Source organism: Boleophthalmus pectinirostris, unplaced genomic scaffold (assembly GCF_026225935.1).
Source record: "Boleophthalmus pectinirostris isolate CB_2022bp ecotype Guang Dong unplaced genomic scaffold, ASM2622593v1 HiC_scaffold_14, whole genome shotgun sequence".
NCBI lineage: Eukaryota > Metazoa > Chordata > Actinopteri > Gobiiformes > Gobiidae > Boleophthalmus > Boleophthalmus pectinirostris.
In genome coordinates, this window is record NW_026571047.1 from 31,495,708 (window position 1) to 31,515,625 (window position 19,918).

At 39.1% G+C, this 19,918-nt stretch overlaps 2 protein-coding genes across 3 annotated transcripts; one reads left to right on the plus strand and one right to left on the minus strand.

Moving 5' to 3' along the window:
* Positions 1 to 1,142: 1,142 nt before the first annotated feature.
* Positions 1,143 to 8,759, minus strand: gpx9 (glutathione peroxidase 9). The gene is made up of 5 exons (XM_055149929.1): positions 8,622 to 8,759; positions 6,218 to 6,311; positions 5,990 to 6,120; positions 3,044 to 3,174; positions 1,143 to 1,203 (listed from the first exon to the last, which is right to left on the minus strand). The coding sequence occupies exons 1-5, from the start codon at positions 8,757 to 8,759 to the stop codon at positions 1,143 to 1,145; spliced, it is 555 nt and encodes a 184-aa protein (XP_055005904.1).
* Positions 8,760 to 10,600: 1,841 nt separating this feature from the next.
* fbxl15 (F-box and leucine-rich repeat protein 15) lies at positions 10,601 to 18,981 on the plus strand. 2 transcript variants are annotated; one of them, XM_020923278.2, is made up of 5 exons: positions 10,601 to 10,734; positions 13,385 to 13,544; positions 15,133 to 15,635; positions 17,260 to 17,471; positions 18,639 to 18,981. In XM_020923278.2, the coding sequence occupies exons 1-4, from the start codon at positions 10,709 to 10,711 to the stop codon at positions 17,447 to 17,449; spliced, it is 879 nt and encodes a 292-aa protein (XP_020778937.1). In that variant the 5' UTR covers positions 10,601 to 10,708; the 3' UTR covers positions 17,450 to 17,471; positions 18,639 to 18,981. The 2 variants fall into 2 exon arrangements, with proteins under 2 accessions (XP_020778937.1, XP_055006229.1); XM_055150254.1 differs by having other exon boundaries at positions 17,260 to 17,465.
* The last annotated feature ends 937 nt before the right edge of the window (positions 18,982 to 19,918 follow it).

Genomic DNA, 19,918 nt, shown 5'->3' on the forward strand with positions numbered 1-19,918 from the left:
ATTATGTCAAGATACATCACAGACTTCGCTTATGTGAATCTTGTGAGGGAGTGATTGGTGGATATCAGAGGTAAAGGTGCAGATTGGCAACCATCGACTCCAGGGCAGCTGTGGCTTCAATAGCGGAGTGAATGAATGGTGAGAAGGTTGTGCGTATTATTATTAAATCCCTTTATACTTACATTAATTACACAGTTAGACACAGAAACAACAGCCAATTTATATTCTAGCATTTTTATTTAATGCTCTTACAAAATGCCCAATAGCCTCCTCACAAAATACTTTCTCTCAAACAAATAAAAACAATTTCTAATTTCTAATACATCTTGATAAAATCTACTATGTTGTATGTTGATACTTGGGCCAATCAGAAAGCAACAAAATACTGTTATTTAACCCTTTATTTTAAATGTGTGGTCTTTGATGGCGCGTCTCAGACTCCAGGTGGCGCTGGGGAGCGGTCTCAGAGTGAATGCACTGAACCCTGAGACCAACTCCTCTTCTTCAGATCCACTCAGCTGCAGGATTTAGCTTTTACCGAGAGATCGTCACTCTGCCACTGGGTCCGGACTAAACCAGGACTAAACCAGGACTAAACCAGGTCTAAACCAGCTTCAAACCAGGAGTAAACAAGGTTTTAACCAGGTCTTAACCAGGTCTAAACCAGGATTGAGCCAGAACTAAACCAGATCTAAACCAGATCTAAACCAGGTCTAAACCAGGTCAAAAGCAGGTTTAAACCAAGTCTACACAGGGTCTAATCCAGGACTAAACCAGATCTAAACCAGGACAAAGCCAGGTCTAAACCAGGAGTAATCAAGATCTTAACCAGATCTAAACCAGGATTGAACCAGAAGTAAACCAGGTCTAAATCAGGTCTAAACCAAATCTAAATCAGCTCTAAACTAGGTCTAAACCAGGTCTAAACCAGCTCTAAACCAGGTCCAAACTAGGACTAAACCAGGTTTAAACCAAATCTAAACCAGCTCTAAACTGGGTCTAAACCCGGTCTAAACTAAGTCTAAACCAGGTCTAAACCAGGGCTAAACTAGGTCTAAGACAGGTCTAAACCAGGACTAAACCAGGTTTAAACCAGGAATGAACCAGGTCTAAACTAAGTCTAAACCAGGTCTAGATAAGGTCTAAGCCAACAGTTCTGCGATGTCCCTCTCCACGGTCTCTATCGGGCAGTGGAGGTCGTACCTGGAAAAAACAAAGAGACAATTATTCATCACAAAACAGAAGAAGCATTCACAGACTGATTCACGTCATGAACATACTTTCACTATTCACTCATTTCATTTATTTTACATGCAGAGTTTTGTATCGAGCTGCTGGAGAATCTCTGAGAAGCCAAGTTATTATATTTTTGAATCTTTTTAGTTTACTGCATTATTAAACTCACTATATGGACCAAAAATGTGCACTATGTCATATTTCTGGTCTCCATGGAGATGTTTTTTTAACTAGAATATTCCGCAGTATTGCTCTAACAAAATCTATCTTCACGGAAAAAAACAGGTGACACCACTAGGCCAAGTTACAGGTCAGATCTGCGGAGAGATGATCCAGTTTACACTAAGAATGCATGATTTTCAAGGTATTTTTTGAACAAGTAAACATCTGTAATTGAATAAATATAAGATGGATAGGTTTAATGCTATACTGTGGAACATTTCAAGCAAAGTAATAACATCTCCACATGTTTGAGGAAATGTAATGGCACAAAAATAAAATATAACCATGTGTAAATCAAATCCCTTCTTTTCAAATGCCATGAAATACAGTATACGCAGTGTTGGGGAGTAACAGATTACATGTACAGGAGTTATGTAATCAGAGTACAAATTATGAGTAACTGTATTCAGTTACAGTTACTGTTTCAGTGAGTGGTAATTGGATTACAGTTACTTTGTTGAAATAAATGGATTACACAGAGGGATTTTCCTGTTTTCACATTTTGAGCTAAACCAGGATTAAAACCAGGACCAAAACCAGAACTAAACCAGGACTAAACCAGGACCAAAACCAGGACTGAACCAGGACCAAAACCAGGACTGAATCAGGACTAAACCAGGACTAAACCAGGTCTAAACCAGGTCTAAATCAGGTCTAAACCAGGACCAAAACCAGGACTAAACAAGGTCTAAACCAGGACCAAAACCAGGACTAAGCCAGGTCTAAACCAGGACTAAACCAGATCTAAATCCAGGACCAAAACCAGGACTGAATTAGGACTAAACCAGGACTAAACCAGGTCTAAACCAGGACTAAATCAGGTCTAAACCAGGACTAAATCAGATCTAAACCAGGACTAAACCAGGTCTAAACCAGGACCAAAACCAGGACTAAACCAAGTCTAAACTAGGACCAAAACCAGGTCTAAACCAGGACTAAACCAGGACTAAACCAGATCTAAATCCAGGACCAAAACCAGGACTGAACCAGCACTAAACCAGGACTAAACAAGGTCTAAACCAGGTCTAAACCAGGCATAAACCCTGTCTAAACCAGGAGTAAACCAGGACTAAACCAAGTCTAAACCAGGTCTAAACCAGGTCTAAACCAGGTCTAAAAGCAGGACTAAACCAGGACTAAACTAGGAGTAAAACCATCATGGAGACTTGGGCTCAACAGACAATTTGAAGAGAACAAACAAGAATTTTCAGGATGTGGTTGGTACTTTCATGTAGTTTTAAAAAGCACGACAATATCAAGTAATCCAAAGTATTCAGATTACATTACTCACTTTAAGTAATTTAATGGATTACGTTACAAACTACATTTTGAGGTATGTAATCTGTAATCTGTAGGGGAATACATTTTAAAAGTCACCTTCTCAACACTGAATATACGTCAAACTAAACTATATTAAACACTTTTATTTTTATTTTTTCCAGATCCTACAGTCCCTAAATATTAACACAGAACTGCAAGGAGAAAGTAAACTTGAGTGAATAAATTAAAGAAGCTGTGGACTTGAGTGTAAAGTTTGGTGTCAGATTCGGAGACAGCTGTGAGCGCAGTGAGTCATGCTGCAGACCTCCTGTAGGGAGCGCCGTCTGCTCCCACCACAAACTTCTCAAAGTTCCAGCGAATGTCATTGACTTTGAGCGGAGACCAGTAAAACTTCTTTATGTCGCCAATTACAGGGTTCACGAAGGGAAGGGACTCCTGGGGACAGACAGTTGTACAATTAGATGTGTTATGTAAAAGCTCCATAAAGGTTTAAACAGGACGGCAGCAGCGAAACAGACGGTGTTTGTGGCTGCACAGAGACAGTAATAATAGAAAAGTTTGTGCAATAGTTACTGCAGTTTACAGAAGAAACGTTTTGTAAAAAGTGAAAAACAAAATCTGTCATAGAGTCTCTTTATAATTGGTCTGTGTACCGTTTGTTCTTTTGAATTTCAATGAAGAACGAAAACAATAAAATGGGAAAACAGTTTATTTCATTTTTCAAAACAGATTTCGACCTCTGTTTCCGATATTTTATTTAAAGTTTATTTCAAATAACTCCAATTAAAAAGCTGTCTCGGTGAGTCCGTGTATCATTGGGTCATTTGTTTTTCAATATAAAAAAAAAATAAAAATGAGAAAATGAAAAGACAATTTTTTTTCCATTATTTGTCTCCAAAATCAAAATGAAAAAACAGATAATGATTCGTTTTTTCAGTTTTCGATTTTGTGTTTAAATGAAAAATGGAAAAAAAAAAAGGATAACAGCTGTTTTCCATTTCTGTGACTTAAACTGTGATGCAGGACTGAACCAGGACTGGGACCAGACCGGAATCAGACCGTGACTGAGACCCGGACTGAGACCGGGAACAGGACCAGGATTGAGACCGGGACCAGACCGGGACCAGACCAGGACTTAGAGCGGGACCAGACCAGGACTGAGACCAGGACTGAGGCCAGGACCAGACCAGGACCAGACCGCGATTCGAGACCGGGACTGAGACCAGGACTGAGACTGGAAACAGGACCAGGACCGGGACCAGACCGGAAGTAAGACCGCGACAGAGACTAAGACTGAGACCAGGAAAAAGGACCAGGACTGAGACCGGGAACAGGACCAGGACGGAGACCGGTACTGAGACTGGGGCTGAAACCGGGACTGAGACCGGGACTGAGACCAAGACTGAGACCAAGACTGAGACCAGCCCGGGACTGAGACCAGGACGGTTCAGTCCTGTTTTAGTCCTGGTTCAGTTCTGATTCAGTCCGGCATCGCAGTTTAAGTGAAGTCAACAGGAAATGGTCGTTATCTATTTTTTCCATTTTTCATTTAAACACAAAATCGAAAAATGAAAAAACTAATCATTTTCTGTTTTTTCATTTTGGTTTTGGAGACAAATAATGAAGAAAATAGTTGTTTTTTTCGCTTTCTTATTTTTGACTTTATACTGAAAAACTAATGAACGAATGATACAAGGATTTCGGTGCAAATTTAAATTTTGATATTTGATATTTTATTCTCTCTGGTTTATTTGCCCCAGACGTTCTGCTGCTCACCGCCGTGTTTAGATTCAGCGTCACCTGAACAAATGAGAGTTTATCGCTGCCACTCACTTACACCACAATTATTCAAGGCAAGGGGAAGTGTCTTGCTCAAGGACACAAAGGCAGAATGTAACTTTTCTGTAAGGGCTGAACCACCAGTATTTGGGTTGGTGGTGACAAACAAACGAAGGTGAAAGCTCGGACAAGACAACACAACACAAGTCTAAGTCCTGATGGTGAAGTTGCTCATTTTCCCATTGCTCATTTTCCTGACAAATTAATCCTGCTGTTGTGTCCTTTGGCAAGACACTTCACACACATTGTCTAGTATGAATGCAGTGCGTGAGTGAGTGATCCTGGGGAGGTGTGTAGAAGTTGCATTAAAGGTTGTATAGAGGATTTTCCAAGGAACGAGAAATCCAGCGACTGTTTGTCCTTTTTCAAATGTTGCGCATGTGTGAAACCACCCCCCCTCCCCCACAGCTCCTACGTAGAAACGCCTCCTCCCTCCTCCTCCTTACGCCAGAAAGTCCTCATCGCTGCACATAACTTTTAAACAACTAACTACAGTGTTGGTTAGGCAAGGTGGAGAAGTGAGGAGCGGGGGGAGGGAGTGCGCGGAGATTTCGTGCGCGGAAAAGAAGTGAGGAGCAGGGAGAAGAGCGAAACGGGGAGCGGGGAGAGGAGCTGTAAGCGGTGCAGAGAAGGTTGCGCAGAGATTCCGTGCGAATGAAGCTACTACTACAACACGCAGCAGCAAGCGGACTCTTTCTTTGCATTGAAAATTACGTTTTCAGACATAGGATATCGCATTCGTGTCCTGAAAAATGTTTGTCTAGCTCTTGGAAATAAAAAAATAAAGTACTTTTTCATAATAAGCAGAAGTGACCTGTCCAGGAGTAATTTGTGGACCAGTGCTTCAGTCTTTAGACCCTGCGTCTGCTTCAGTTGCGCCATCGCTGGAATGAATCTCCAAGAATCACCTTAGTTTGGCTTCGCTGCTTTTCCCCTTGTCTTCTTCTTTCCGCGACCTCAAAAACTGACTTTCTTTTGCGGCGAACTGCTCCTGGATTCTTGTCGCCATCGCAACAAACTTTGTGCGAACTGTGAGGAAGATATAGGTCAAAAAAGCCGCTAAGAACTGTTGCGTTGGTGGAGTAAACAGCGTCTGTGCGTCTTGCGTCTGTGGACTGCGTGACAGTCGTACGTAAACCACGTAATGGCAGCGCGCAGGCAAGTCAGTTACGCTAGAAACATAGGGAGTTTGATTGACAGCCTGTCAGCTCACAGATAACGAGGCAGTGTCGTTATCTATTGGCAAATGTTTAGCCCCACCACGTCCAGAGTTGATGAATTTTTATTCTCTTTTTTTTGGTCATCATAATTACAAGGCTACTGCATCTATAATCTATCATTGACAATTTGAAACAAAAAAAATCCTCCATACAACCTTTAATCAAACCGTATAAATAAGAGTGTTCCAGACCTTGAGGTAAGTAAAGAGAGGTTCTTCATTTAAACCATTGACGTCGATTCGTCCAAAAATGGGAAACTTTGGCACAAACCCTCCTCCAGGTCGGACATACTTCAGGACGTTCAGGGTCTCGTGGTTCACCTCTGACGCGACAAAACAACAAAACGCAAAATATAAACATGATAAAGCAGAAGTTCATCTTAAATCACATGTGTTACAGTCTTAGAGCTGTGAAATCACCTGGAGACTGGAGTCCAAACTGGTTGCAGCAGAATCCCAGGACGGTGAAGTTGAGGTGACCGAACGTCTCCATCAGTGCATTCAGACGAGGATACTGAGAGAGAACAAATCAAATGAATCAACAACAACATACACACACATTGATAGAGCGAAAAAAAGGAGACAAAAAGCCCAAGGCACACTCAAATCTCACTATCTAAAGAAATATTTATAACATTTTTTTTACTTTTTAACATCCAAACATGTAACATAATCAGCCAGTTTGGTCTTGAACTCCTTTCTAAAATAAAAACAACTTTGTCTTCTTGTTAATTAAACATTCAGTATAGTATAATTAGGTGTGTGCAAAAATATTGAAATATCGATATTGTATCTTTTCGTTTAATGTGATGATACAGTATCGATATCGTGGGTGGCTTTATCAATATATCGTCAAGAGCAGGGTTCATCAAACTAAGGCCCTCAAAAGTTGTCATGGACTTTTTTTTAAATTACTTTTTGGCAAATAATAACATGTCTGTATCTTGTATATTGTTGATTTTTTGCAATTAAAATTATATATATCTGTATGAAGTACTTATATCTATATTTAAATAATTATATGACGTATTTACATTTGCCGACGAATTTTCGTCACCTGACAAGCTCGAGATCAAACAGTGACAGTGACACATGCAGAGTTCTGTAGTGCAGTTAAGGACAGAAAAATGACTCGTGTTAATGTACGAAAAGTTGACAGAGAGTGCAGAGTTTTCAAAGAACAGTGGACGTGGATGATTTTTTTGTTCAGTGTGAGGACCGTGCAATTTGTCTGATATGTAAAAAAACTGTGGTGGTTTTCAAAGATTATAATCTGCGTCGTCAGGGTCAAACAATTCTGTTTTACGACCGACCCGACCCTGGCCCCCAACACAGTCAGGAGTCAGAATGTGGCCCCCAGAGAAAAAAGTTGGGTGAGTCCTGACCAAGAGTATTTTTTGGTAGATTTTACTAAATTATTTTGTTACAGCTACAGTTTTGTTGCTTGTTCAGAAGAAGGAAACTCGTTTATGCGACATTTTCACTGTTTTGATGATTAAAATGTTTGTGTTTCATATGAACTTTGCACAAGAAGTGGTTTAACAAAGACTTTTAGTGTTACAACCATGATTTAGCCTTTATTTTTTATTTTATACTGTATTGAATCGATTTGAAATATTTCGAATTGAACTGAAAGTGAAACTGTATCAAAATACATATCGTGAAGAGATAACTGAAATATCGTGATATCGTATCACCAAAAGTCTCACAATAATATTGCGGGCTGTCACAATATATCGAATTACAAGTTCCTTTGCTTAAATGCATCGTTTTATAGTAACAAAAGCTTATAAAAAATGGGAACTACATATCCCATGATTCATTTCAGGGCAGACAACATGAAGAAATATGTTTTTTGCTTGAATTCTTGGGATTATGACGGTAATAATTCACACCAAAATCTTGTCAGGCAAAAAAGTGTCCCATCTACAATTATATCAGCCTCTCCAAAATATCACAATAAATATCGTACCGTGAGATTTGGATATCGTTACATCCCCAGTATCGTGGCCTATGTATCGAGGTATGTATTGTATCGCAATTTCTTAATGATAACCCTAACCCTAACCCTTAAAATCAATGCTGTCAATTGATAATCACACATGTATTTGTTAAAACAAAAACACTAAACCCACTTCTGAAACATTGACCAGTAAAGTAGAAACTTCTAGTCAGGTAAAAATAATTATCGGGGGCAAAAGGATAATTGGGTTAAACATAAATTTGTATCAGTATTAACTCATCTCTGCCTTAACTTCACTATTAAATATTGTCTAATCCAGGGGTGGGCAAATTTTTGACTCCACAAAGGGTTCTAAAATTTGACAGAAGGGCCAGACTTGGAGCAAATGGATGGAGTTTTTTGGTAAACCACCTCATAAGAGAAAAAAAAAACAAAAAACATGGAGTAAGTAGAAAACATATCCCATGTTATTGAAATATCCCATAATTGAAAATCATTACAAAACTCGTCCCATGGTATTTACTATTTGAAATAACATTTAAAACAGTGAAAATTGTTTTTATTATTCAAGTTCAGCGGGCCGGATTAAAAAGATTAAAGGGCCGCATATGGTCCCGGGGCCGTAGTTTGCCCACCCCTGGTCTAATCTGTCTATACTTACTTCAGTGTTTCAATTAACAATGGAGACTATCGTAATCCCCCATAGTCTAATTTTCACCCCATGGTCTAAAAACAAGCTGAACTGGAAATACAAATTGTACTTATTGTCATAAACATGTAGAAGTAACCATGGATCTAATCTGCACCAGTGTTTTTGATCAATAAGTGACATTAGTCCATATTTTAAACCCGTATTTTTACCTCCTCGATGGTGGATCCTCAGAAAGTCGCCACGTTCACGATCAGCATCACTTTTCCTCTGAACTCTGACAGAGAGACAGTGCGTCCGTCCAGCGTCTCTGCGCAGAAATCATAAATGTTTTTATGATTAGACTCCATGTTTGAGCTGGAATAAAACTCCGGAGAGGACAGAGAGAGGAGAGAGTGTCTGTGACAGCTTCATTCACGCTCAGTAAAACTCCAGGTCAGCGTTTAAGCCTGAATAGACTCTTTGTGTCTGCAGCAGTGTTTGTTTAGACTGTTTAAAAAAGAAGTCGTGTTACAATTAGGGGGAAGTATTGCCATGCTTTTAACTTTTTTTTTTTCATATTGTTACTTGCTACACATGTTGTTTTACATATTTTCATTATTTGGCAAAGAAAAAATCCAATTTGTCAACTGGACTAAAGTTTATTTTGGTCCATCCAAGCTGCTTCTTGAGTTCTGGTCAGATGTTGGATGAGCTGCAAAATGAAACCAAAATAAACTTTTGGACAGATGACAAATTTAATTCCTCCTTTGCCATGGATTCTAAATGTATTTTTATTATTATATTTATTATTTTGTTACATCATATGCCCAAAGTAAATAGATAAATAAAATAAAAATAAATACATTTGCGTTTAGATTTAGTATTACATCATAAACAATCATGACAGGTATATCTTTGCTTAGAATTTAGTAGTAATAAAGTAAAGGATTAAAATGGGTTTAAAAATGAGTTCCCTTTATTAATATAAAAAATATTATAAGGAAAAAAGTCTACTTTACAGTTCTGGACAGTTTTCTTTCCTTTTTTTCTTAAGGTTTTATTAAAGGTGCACTGTGTAGCTTGTCTGGTGGCGGGTCTGTCACCGGCTTGTCTCCATGGAGATGTGCCTAGAATGTTCCACAGTATAACCATAAATGTATGAATCTCCACGGAGACTTGTGAGCCAAATTGCAGGTTAGATCTGTGGAGAGGAGACCACACTCACAGTAAGAATTAATGATTTTTAAGAATTTTTTGAGCATGAAAAAACACTTGTAGTTGGATAAATGCAGATGAGTTTAATACATGGACAATTTAATCCCTATTTACCCAGGACAGTCACAGTTTTGAGTGTGTCCCCTGTCCCAACAGATTTAGACAAAACCAGTGATTTGTCCCAGTTTAATACAAAAAATGTCCCAGGTGTCCCCATTTTTGACCAATCTGATCCCTGTCAACAGTAAAGAGAGGCATAAATTGTTATTTGTTTAGGTAAAATACAGAAAAGCTGCTTAAAAATGACCAAAAATACTAAGAAAATGTGACTATACTAACTCACCAAGTGCATAACTTTTTTTGTTTTGTTTTTTTCTTGTTTCACAATTTTATGATTACCAAACTGAAAGTTTCCAGTTTTTGATTTTGAAATTTTGGTCACCCTACCAAAGCATTAACATCTCCATAGGGACAAACAGGCTGCAGATCTTCTCAATAAAAGTTACACATTTACACCTTTAAGATCCACTCATATAAACAAAAATAGTTTGAAAATAATCCATGAAGTCAGTGTTAATTTTATGTAATTTCAAAACTGTGCATTCGGGATTTAGATAACAATAATAATAATAATAATTCAGATAACATTATTTTAGCATTTTAGTTGAGTATATGTGACATTTATTGTACAATACCGTTTTATAATAATAATATTTTTACATTTATTTACCTCAACCCGGAAGAACGCCAAGGCTGTGTTCAAATGCATCTTGTACAATGTAAACGTCTCATAAACTTTTCGTACTTCTTTACCGTATTTTTTTTTTTCTAGTTAATGTATTAAACTGTTCACGTACTACTCTCAACAAACCACAATTTCGTAATGATTCCAGTTTGTTTAAAAGAATGGCTAAATAAAACACATTTATACATTTTATTCTCGTTATATTTGGGGGATAATTGTCTTTTCTCCGGCGCGATTTGAACTCATCGTTGGTCAGGGTCCTCCGCTCGTAAAATGCTAGCGTTTTTCGGATAGTTTTGCTTATGATGTGAAGCTTAACTCGTCCCTGTCAACTTTCAACAACAACCTGCAGATAAAATGGACAAACAAGCGACTAAAGCAGAGTGAGTTGCATTTGCGATCCGTGTTTTCATTTAGAAAAACAGCCAGATGTTGCGCCGGTGCGTTAGCTTCGAGGCTAGCAGCTGTTAGCCTCTGTTCAGGGTTTGTGCAGCAGCCTGGACAGCAATAAATGAACTTATTTATAACTCAGCCATGTGTGATCAAACATAAACACGACTGTAGGGAGCATTATACTCAACAATAATGTTTACAAAGCATGTGCATTAATATCAGTGCTTTTATTATGACAACTGTATGACTTTAATATGACATGAATCCATCTTCTCATAATAATTTTAACACATGTGGCTTTGTTTTAGAATCTAATAACATCAGATTGCATATATAATCACTTTTAGATTTTACATTTTATTTAAAACAGCTCAAATTCTGCCTTTATGTTGTTGTCATAAGGTTTATCCATAATAATAATAACAGATTTGACAAATTTGAGTGTTTGTAGAATCATAAATGCTTTAATCTAAAATTATCTTGATGTTAAATCCATGTATTTATATGTCTATTTAATTGGTTTTCAGTGTAGCTGTAAAAGTTCTCCTTCTATTTTAGAGGTCACTTAATACAGCAAGCCATGACGAATTCCCACGGTGACTGACCCACTTTCTGTTCATCTCATTCTCACTGTCACTCTAATTTTATTTCATTTATATACTTAAATTTGTGTTTTTAGATATGGTAAAATATACCAGTGTTTTGTTATATTGATTTCTATTAAAACAGGCCCAATATAAATTTTTTCAAAGATAAATAAGAAGACTGGCTTTTGAAAACTTCCAGAACTTTTAAAAAGCTTTTATTGACAGAGGATTGACTGTAGATCTCTCTATTAAAAAGATCCACTCTGATCACTGACAATTATTTTTAGTTTAGTATTTTAGTTTTACACAATTTTCTGATGTTATAATGTTGTTTCCTCATCACAAACAGGAAACAGGAGTTGTATTAACAAAATGTAGCCCTTACTAAAGAATGTAAAAGCGGCCAAGGTACAAACCTGAGGCAAACAGACTGAATATATTAAAAGTCCTTTATTACATGGAGGGACGCCAACACATTTTGACCAGCAAGATGGTCTTCGTCTAGCCAGGCTGGCCCCATCTAGTGCCCCCCGTTCAATTTAATTTCTCTCCAGCGACTAGGTCAGGAATCGGAATACACTAGACAGATTGCAAAAAACTTGGAAGTTGTAGACCGCGCACCAGCCAATCAGTGAAGAGCTGTGAAGCCATGACGTCAAACTCAAGCACCTGTCTGGGTCCCTTTTGTGGAACAGCACAACAGTAAACAAAGCATCGAGATGGATGCAGACGAAGACAGACATTCTGTGTTGGCAACGATTCCTGAGATCAAGAATTTTCACTCTCTTCCTTGTTTGCTGTTGTGCCGGCAGTTACTTGGACACCAATGAGTGTCCCGGTGCATTACATACGTCTTGACCAAATAGCAGCGATTGCTTGAATAAAACTACCCGCCTACCGTCGAGTGAACGAATCCTAAAGCTGCGAGGTCAGACGGTTTCCATGAGGTGAAAACGGTTGATGAATCAGGCTAGTCTTCGTCAGGGCATTAGGGAGAAACAGGACCCACAGGTGTCGTTAAATACAATTACAAATCATTTATGTATACATGACAAGATCACATGACTATAGGAAAAAGAAACAAAAAAGGCTGGCGAACCATGAGGAAAGTGTAGGTGATGGGCAGACCCACAAAACACCAACAAGACACATTTGGCATGTTTTAGACTGGTACTGTAGATGTAGCTATCAAATATATAAAACATATATGTAATAAAGGACTTTTAATATATTCAGTCGGTGTGCCTCGGGTTTGTACCTTGCACATTCTGTTACTATTTCAAGTTAACCCTTGCAGACCTGCACTGCTACTTTTGACTTTTTTAATGACCCAGTGAAGCGCTCTACCTCTTCTCTTCATCAGACCTGGAGTTGTGTTTTGTTTCATTCACACATGTTTAACACACAAACACACCTGCATAATTAATTCTTCTCTCAAACTGAAAACACAGTAATACAGGAAGTGCTCAACTGTGTTTTTAAGAAGAAAAAAACGTACATGAACCGACCCCTGTTCATGACCATAGTTTCAAAAATTCAAAAATTATGTGGTTACTTCTGTGCATTGATGACGAAACTTTAAGAATATTTACATATAGCAAAATAAATTACATACTGTGCATACATAATATAATTTTAACCCAATTTTTTTTCCTTTTTTCTTGTATTGTGCTGCATTATGGTCGTACAAACTAATAATAATGTGAAAAACGGCACAGAAGTTTATCGTTTATGATCGTATCAAAATAAGCCGAATGAGAATGAAGAATGTAAGGATTTTATTTAATTTTTTTCCTTGTTTATGGTCGTACAAACTAATAATAATGTTAACGAAGGCACAAAAGTTTATTGTTTCAAAATAAACCACAATGAGAATGAAAATGATAATTTTTTTTGTTTTCGTTTATGGTTGTGCAAACTAATAATAATGGCAAAGAGGTTTATGAACGTATCAAAATAAAAGGTGATGTTACAGTGACCGTACATTAACGATAAGTCAAAGTTCACATTCTAGGATCTGTAAATGACTCCTCTTTGTCTCTGTGTCTCTCAGGTGTCATCTCCTGGACCTTCCGTGGGAGGACGTGCTGGTTCCTCGGGTTCTGTCCCTGGTTCCTCTTCAGACCCTGATGCAGCTGCAGAGAGTCTCCAAACAGTTCCACAGCCTCATCCAGCTCTACCTCGCCAACTGCAGGGACTTCCACCTCTCTCCGGTATTTCACATTATCCAGATCCAAATCCACTTTATTTCTACAGCACATTTTACAAACAAAGCAGTTTCCAAAGTGCTGCACAGAGATTGTAAAATGAAGACCGCAATACCAGTAAAATCAGTAAAATAAAATGAAAGCAAAACCATAAAAATAATAAAATAGCAGCAAATAAGTAAAATAAATAAATTAAACAGGGTTCCCACTGTTATGGAAATTGTAAAAGTCATGGAAATTGAAAATGTCATTTTCCAGGCCTGGAAAAGTTACGGAATTTTGCAAATTCAAAGAAAGTTTTGGAAAAGTCATGTAATTTTAAGTATCTCTTTCACGCATCTACAGCGTTCCGTTAAATTATCATAAGGGTATTCTGATTTTTTTCCGAACGTCTGTGTCTTTTGTTTAAAAGAGACGACAATAAATGCACTGACAGGATTTTGAAAGTTAAAAAACTATAATCCCAAACCATAAGGTGAGTGGAAAGAGTTAACATTTCATATTTAACCCTAAAAGTCTGATCAATTCTACACATGTAGGTGCCGTAAAGTCATGGAAAATTCACTTTAGGTCATGAAAAAGTCATAGAAAAGTTTTGAAATTTTGTCAATTTAAAATAGTGGGATCCCTGAATAAATAATATAAATAAAAGATACAGAGGACCACACAACTCACACGGTGTTAAAAGTCAGAGAATAAAAGTGGGTCTTAAGACGAGACTTAAAACTCTCCACTGTGGGGGCTGTTGGGACTTGGGGGGGCAGAATGTTCCAGAGTTTGGGGCCGACCACAGAGAAGGACCTGTCCTCCCTGGTTGTAAATCTTGTTTTAGGCCCGAGCTGGAACTGACTCTTGGACCTCAGAGCGCACGGAGGTGTGAATCTGAATGAGGTTTGAGGCATATTTTTTGCAGTGCTCCTAAAGCCCAATTTAAGGGCGAAGTTTAGTTCTGTGTCGACTCAGTTTAGTTCTGCGTCAACTCAGCGCACACTGTCATCGTAATTTTTGATTTATGGATCTGCGTCGAGGTCTAGGTCTAGGAAGTAATTCACCGGCATGACGCTAGGAGGCTAGGATTTAAACCTTGAGCGAGCTGGGTTTTTTTCCTGTTTTTTTTTCATGTGGTTTTAAGTTTCGTTTCTGCAAAACATAAAGAAATATGCACAAAGCTGCATTAAACTCATTATTACTCATTGTATATTGAAAGAAAGGAAAGCGGAGTACAGGAAGTGTGTGTGTAGAGCAGTGGTAGAGACGACCAATCACAGCTCTTATTGTCAGCGTAAACTGGGCTTTACGGTCCAGCCTCAAATCATCGGTGCCGGACTCTGGTATGATGTAAGTTTCTGTGATGTTTGTAAATCTTCATGTGCACTGAAACTTGATTTGAAAAAAATTTGTGGATGAGATCGAAATCGCAATATCTGCCAGAAAAATCACAATTAAATTTTTTTCTTAAAATCGTTCGGCCCTAAACTCCAAGAATGTTTTTGAAATATAACATAGATCAGAAAATAGTGTAATATGGACCTTTTAATAAATCTCTATGCACAAAATTTGTTATGATTTACATTTTGTCCTTGTTTTGTTTCAGTTGGCTCCGTCCATCCCCCGGGAGGCCTTCTGCTCTATGCTCAAAGACAACCGCGTGCTCCAGTCTCTGTCTCTGCTCTGCTGCTCCGACTGGGTCACGGACTCGGAGCTGCTCCCGGTGATCGGCCAGAACCAGCAGCTGCAGCGCGTGGACCTGCGCGGCTGCACCTGCCTCACGCGGCGCTCCCTGGTGGCCGTCTCGCTCACCTGCACCCACCTCACGCACCTGGGCCTGGCGCACTGCGAGTGGGTGGACAGTCTCTCGCTGCGCAGCCTCTCCGACCACTGCCCGCAGCTCCAGTCCATCGACCTGACGGCGTGCAGGCAGCTCAAAGACGAGGCCATATGTTACCTGGCGAGGAAGTGTGTGAGGCTGAAGAGCGTTTCGCTGGCGGTGAACGCGAACGTGACGGACGAGGCGGTGGAGGCGCTGGCCAAAAACTGCAGGGGGCTGGAGAGGCTGGACCTGACCGGCTGCCTCAGGGTCAACGACCACAGCATCAGGTGAAGCTCGAGCCAAAACGGAGTCTGTGTAACAAACTTGTGCATTAATGAAGGAGCTCAACTTTCCTGAACTTGTAATCACTAAATTTAGTTGAACTCTTTGGTAAATTGATTAAAAATGTTAGTTTAAAATAATTCATATTTGATCTATTTGGGCCGAGTCCGTGTATCAATCGTTTATTCGTTTTTCAAAATGAAACCAAAAATACGAAAATTTTAAAAACAACTATTTTCTTCATTATTTGTCTCTAAAACCAAAATGAAAAATTGGATAATGATTTGTTTTTTCAATTCTCAATTTTGTGTTTAAATGAATAATGGAAAAAATGGATAACCAGGACTAAACCAGGACTAAACCAGGACTAAACCAGGACTGAACCAGGACTGAACCAGGACTGAACCAGGACTGAACCAGGTCTAAACTAGATCTAAACTAGGACTGGACCCAGGACTGAACCAGGACTGAACCAGGACTGAACCAGGACTGAACCAGGACTGAACCAGGTCTAAACTAGGACTGGACCCAAGACTAAACCAGGACTAAACCGTCTCACTCCTGGTCTCAGTCCCAGTCTCAGTCCTAATCTGGTCCCGGTCTCCCGACAGTGTACGCGGGCGCACCTTGTCCCGACATTCAGTCCTGGTTTAGTCCTGGTTTAGTCCTGTTCTAGTCCTGGTTTAGTCCTGGTTTAGTCCTCCTAGTTCAGTCCTGGTTTAGTCCTCCTGGTTCAGTCCTGTTTTAGTCCTGTTTAGTCCTTTCAGTCCTGGTTCAGTCCTGGTTCAGTCCTGGTTCAGTCCCGGTTCAGTCCCGGTTCAGTCCCGGTTCAGTCCCGGTTCAGTCCTGTTTTAGTCTTTTTTAGTCCTGGTTTAGACCTGGTTTAGTCCTGGTTCAGTCCTGGTTCAGTCCTGGTTCAGTCCTGGTTCAGTCCTGGTTTAGTCCTCCTCTTTCAGTCCTGTTTAGTCCTGGTTTAGTCCTGGTTTAGTCCTGGTTCACTCCTGTTTTAGTCCTGGTTTAGTCCTGGTTTAGTCCTGGTTTAGTCCTCTTTCAGTCCTGGTTCAGTCCTGTTTTAGTCCTGTTTTAGTCCTGGTTTAGTCCTGGTTTAGACCTGGTTTAGTCCTGTTTTACAAACAAATCAAAACATAAATAATCATAAAATTAAAAAAGAGAGAGAAGAGTGCAGAATGAAAACCTTTTCAGTTGTACACACAGCCTGGACTTTAGCATTAAAGGTGCACTATGTAACTTGACTGGGGTCCGTCACCTGCTTGTTTCTATGGATACGTCATTGCTCTGCCTAGAATGCTCCACGGTGTGACATTAAACATCTCTACTTTACATTTACTCAATTACAGGTGGTTTTACAGCTCAAAAACACTTAGAAAAACAGACATTCTGACTGTGCGTGTGCGGGTCGCCTCTCCACAGATCTGACTTGTAACTTCGTCTGGTTTGGTCTCCATGAAGACAGATTTAATGCCGCACTGTGAAACATTCTAGACAAAGCAATAACATCTTTTTGGAAACAACAAAGTGAAAAACCTGATATTGTCTTAATATAAACTGCGTCTTTCTAATTAAAACAGTAGTGTATATTTAACCCAGTCTGACCCTGTGCTGTTGTAGGACTCTGACGGAGTACTGCCCCCGGCTCCTCTCCCTCAAAGTGAACCACTGTCATAACGTGTCTGAGCACAGCCTGGAGCCTCTGAGGAGACGAGGGGTGGAGATGGACGTAGAGCCCCCCCTGCAGAGGGCGCTGGTGCTGCTGCAGGACGTGCTCGGGTTCGCCCCCTTCATCAACCTGCAGATTTAGAACTGAAGATGCACAGGTACAGGTGAGTCATGTTAATACTACAGTACACGTACACAGGTCAGGTATAAGGGATTTTATAACCTCCAAATATAGAACTAAAGATACAGAAGATTCTCAGTTACAGGTACAGGTGAGTCATATTTACACTAAAGGCCGCCACACATGATTTTTTCGTCTTAAATGATTTTTAAACGTGCGACAAAAAGCGCACACCAAAGACACGAAGAGAATCTTATGAGCAGAGTTCCCACGGTCATGGAAATCCTGAAAAAGTCCTGGAAATTAAAAATGCCATTTTCCAAGCCTGGAAAAAATATGGAATTTTGTAAATTCAATGAAAGTTTTAGAAAAGTCATGGAATTTTAGTATCTCTTTCACACAACTCCAGCATTCTGTTAAGTTCTCATGAGGCTGTTATGATTATTTCTGAATGTCTGCGCCTTTTGTTTAAAAGAGACGACAATAAATGCACTGACAGTATTTTGAATGTTAAAAAACTATAAAACCAAACCATAAGGTGAGTGGAAAGCGTTAACATTTCATATTTAGTCCTAAAAGTCTGATCAATTCTACACATGTTGGTGCTGTAAAGTCATGGAAAATTCACTTTAGGTCATGAAACAGTCATGGAAAACATAAACATACACAGGTCAGGTATCAAGGATTTTATAACCTGCAGATATAGAACTGAGAATACACAACACAGATACAGGTGAGTCAAGTCAAAAATATATACCAAGATACTAAAAGTAGCAGTATGTTGAAAATTGCAGTTGTGGTTTTCATAGTTTTTCCCTTAATGTAATGACAAAAATTCACACATAAAGCTTTAATTGTTTTATTTAATTGTGGCAAGTGCAGAATAAAAGTAAACTATAAAATAATACAACTTGAATGGTTATTGAGGTGAAATACTTTGTCTCATTTGTAGTAATCGTCAAATGAGAGTTAAGATTGTAACTACAGTTCTATGAGTCCCCACCAGTTGAGATGAAATTGAACTAACACAAACCAATTTAGAAAAGATGTGGTTGTAAATATAAAGTCTATTATTACCATGGTACAATTCAATACACTGGTTTGGCTTCAGTCTTGTACCACTATTTCATATTTTTAATCTTTTTGTTAAAAATAAATACATTTATTTGTTGAAAGGATAATTATACTTTAAAATGTTTTCTCTCTCTAGGTTTTTCTTCCTTGGCTTCTGCTCAGCTTCACTCCGACACAAACTGGACCCAGATTTGAGAATATCCCAAAAATAAATAAATTTAAATCTGATGAAGATGAAGAAGAAGACAAAATGGATGCCCGTTTGGATGCATAAAGTTGGACAAAGCCATGAACCTTTTCCAGTACAATTTTAAAGACTGACACACACATAACGTCTTAACAATGAGGGCCTCTTTTACCAAAGCACTTTTGTTTTTTGCGAATTTTAAATGTTTTATTCTTGCAGTGAGAGGTTTACATGTTTTTTTGTTTTTTTTTCTGTTGTGTTGTTTATGTTTCAATAATTTATTTTGCATGAATGTGCCAAATGCTTCTGAATTCACCAAAATCACGTCAGCTTTAAAAGGTCGTTATTTCGTTTTATTTTAAAGGTGCACTCCATAACTTCTCTGGTAGATGTGGCCTTGCTTCTTTCTGGAATGTTCCACAATATGGCATTACACTTTTTATCTCACCACAGTGACACTACAGGCCCACGTTACATGTCAGATTGGCGGAGAGGCGAGCCCACTCACAGTAAGAAAGCAAGTTTCTAGGCCAATAAAAATTTACATTATTGAGTAAATGCGAGATGGATACATTTAATGCCACACCTGGACATTCCAGACAAAAAAAAAATAACAGAAAAGTTACACAGTGCACTTTTAAAGAGGGGGTATTATGCAAAATTAACTTTTTTTTAAGCTTTCTACCATGTTATGATGTTTCCTCATCAAAAAACGCGCCTGAAGAGGTTTTAGAGTCATCCACACATGTTTGAGTAATTTAGTGATCTTACCTGGGCTCTATTCAAACCCTCCGTACATTTAGTTGTAAGATTCTGTACAAGGCTACGTCACCCATGCTCCCACACAGTGTTAGAGTAACGTAAAGTAAAAAAACTACTACTTTTTCGGGTAAAAGTAGTGTAATTTGCTAATACTGAAAATTTGGGACCGAAATGTAGTTCCTTTTTAAATTTGACGCAATGTTATTTTTGTACGCGAGCCTGTTCCTGTCCTGACGGAGTTGGGGAGGACAGTCAGACAGTCAGCCCTGGTTGACAGTGGCGCCAGGAGCAGGGGGTGTCCGTCCATGCCCGGGTTTGAGGGCACAGTGGGCACCCGCGGCCCCAGAGAATGGCGAGGTCCTGACTTGAGAAGCTGTAAAGCCTCGGGTCTTTCCTGCCCAACCCAGATCCGGTCGCAGTGCACCGTTTTGGAGGAAGCGGGCTCCAGCGACACCAGGGGACAGGTC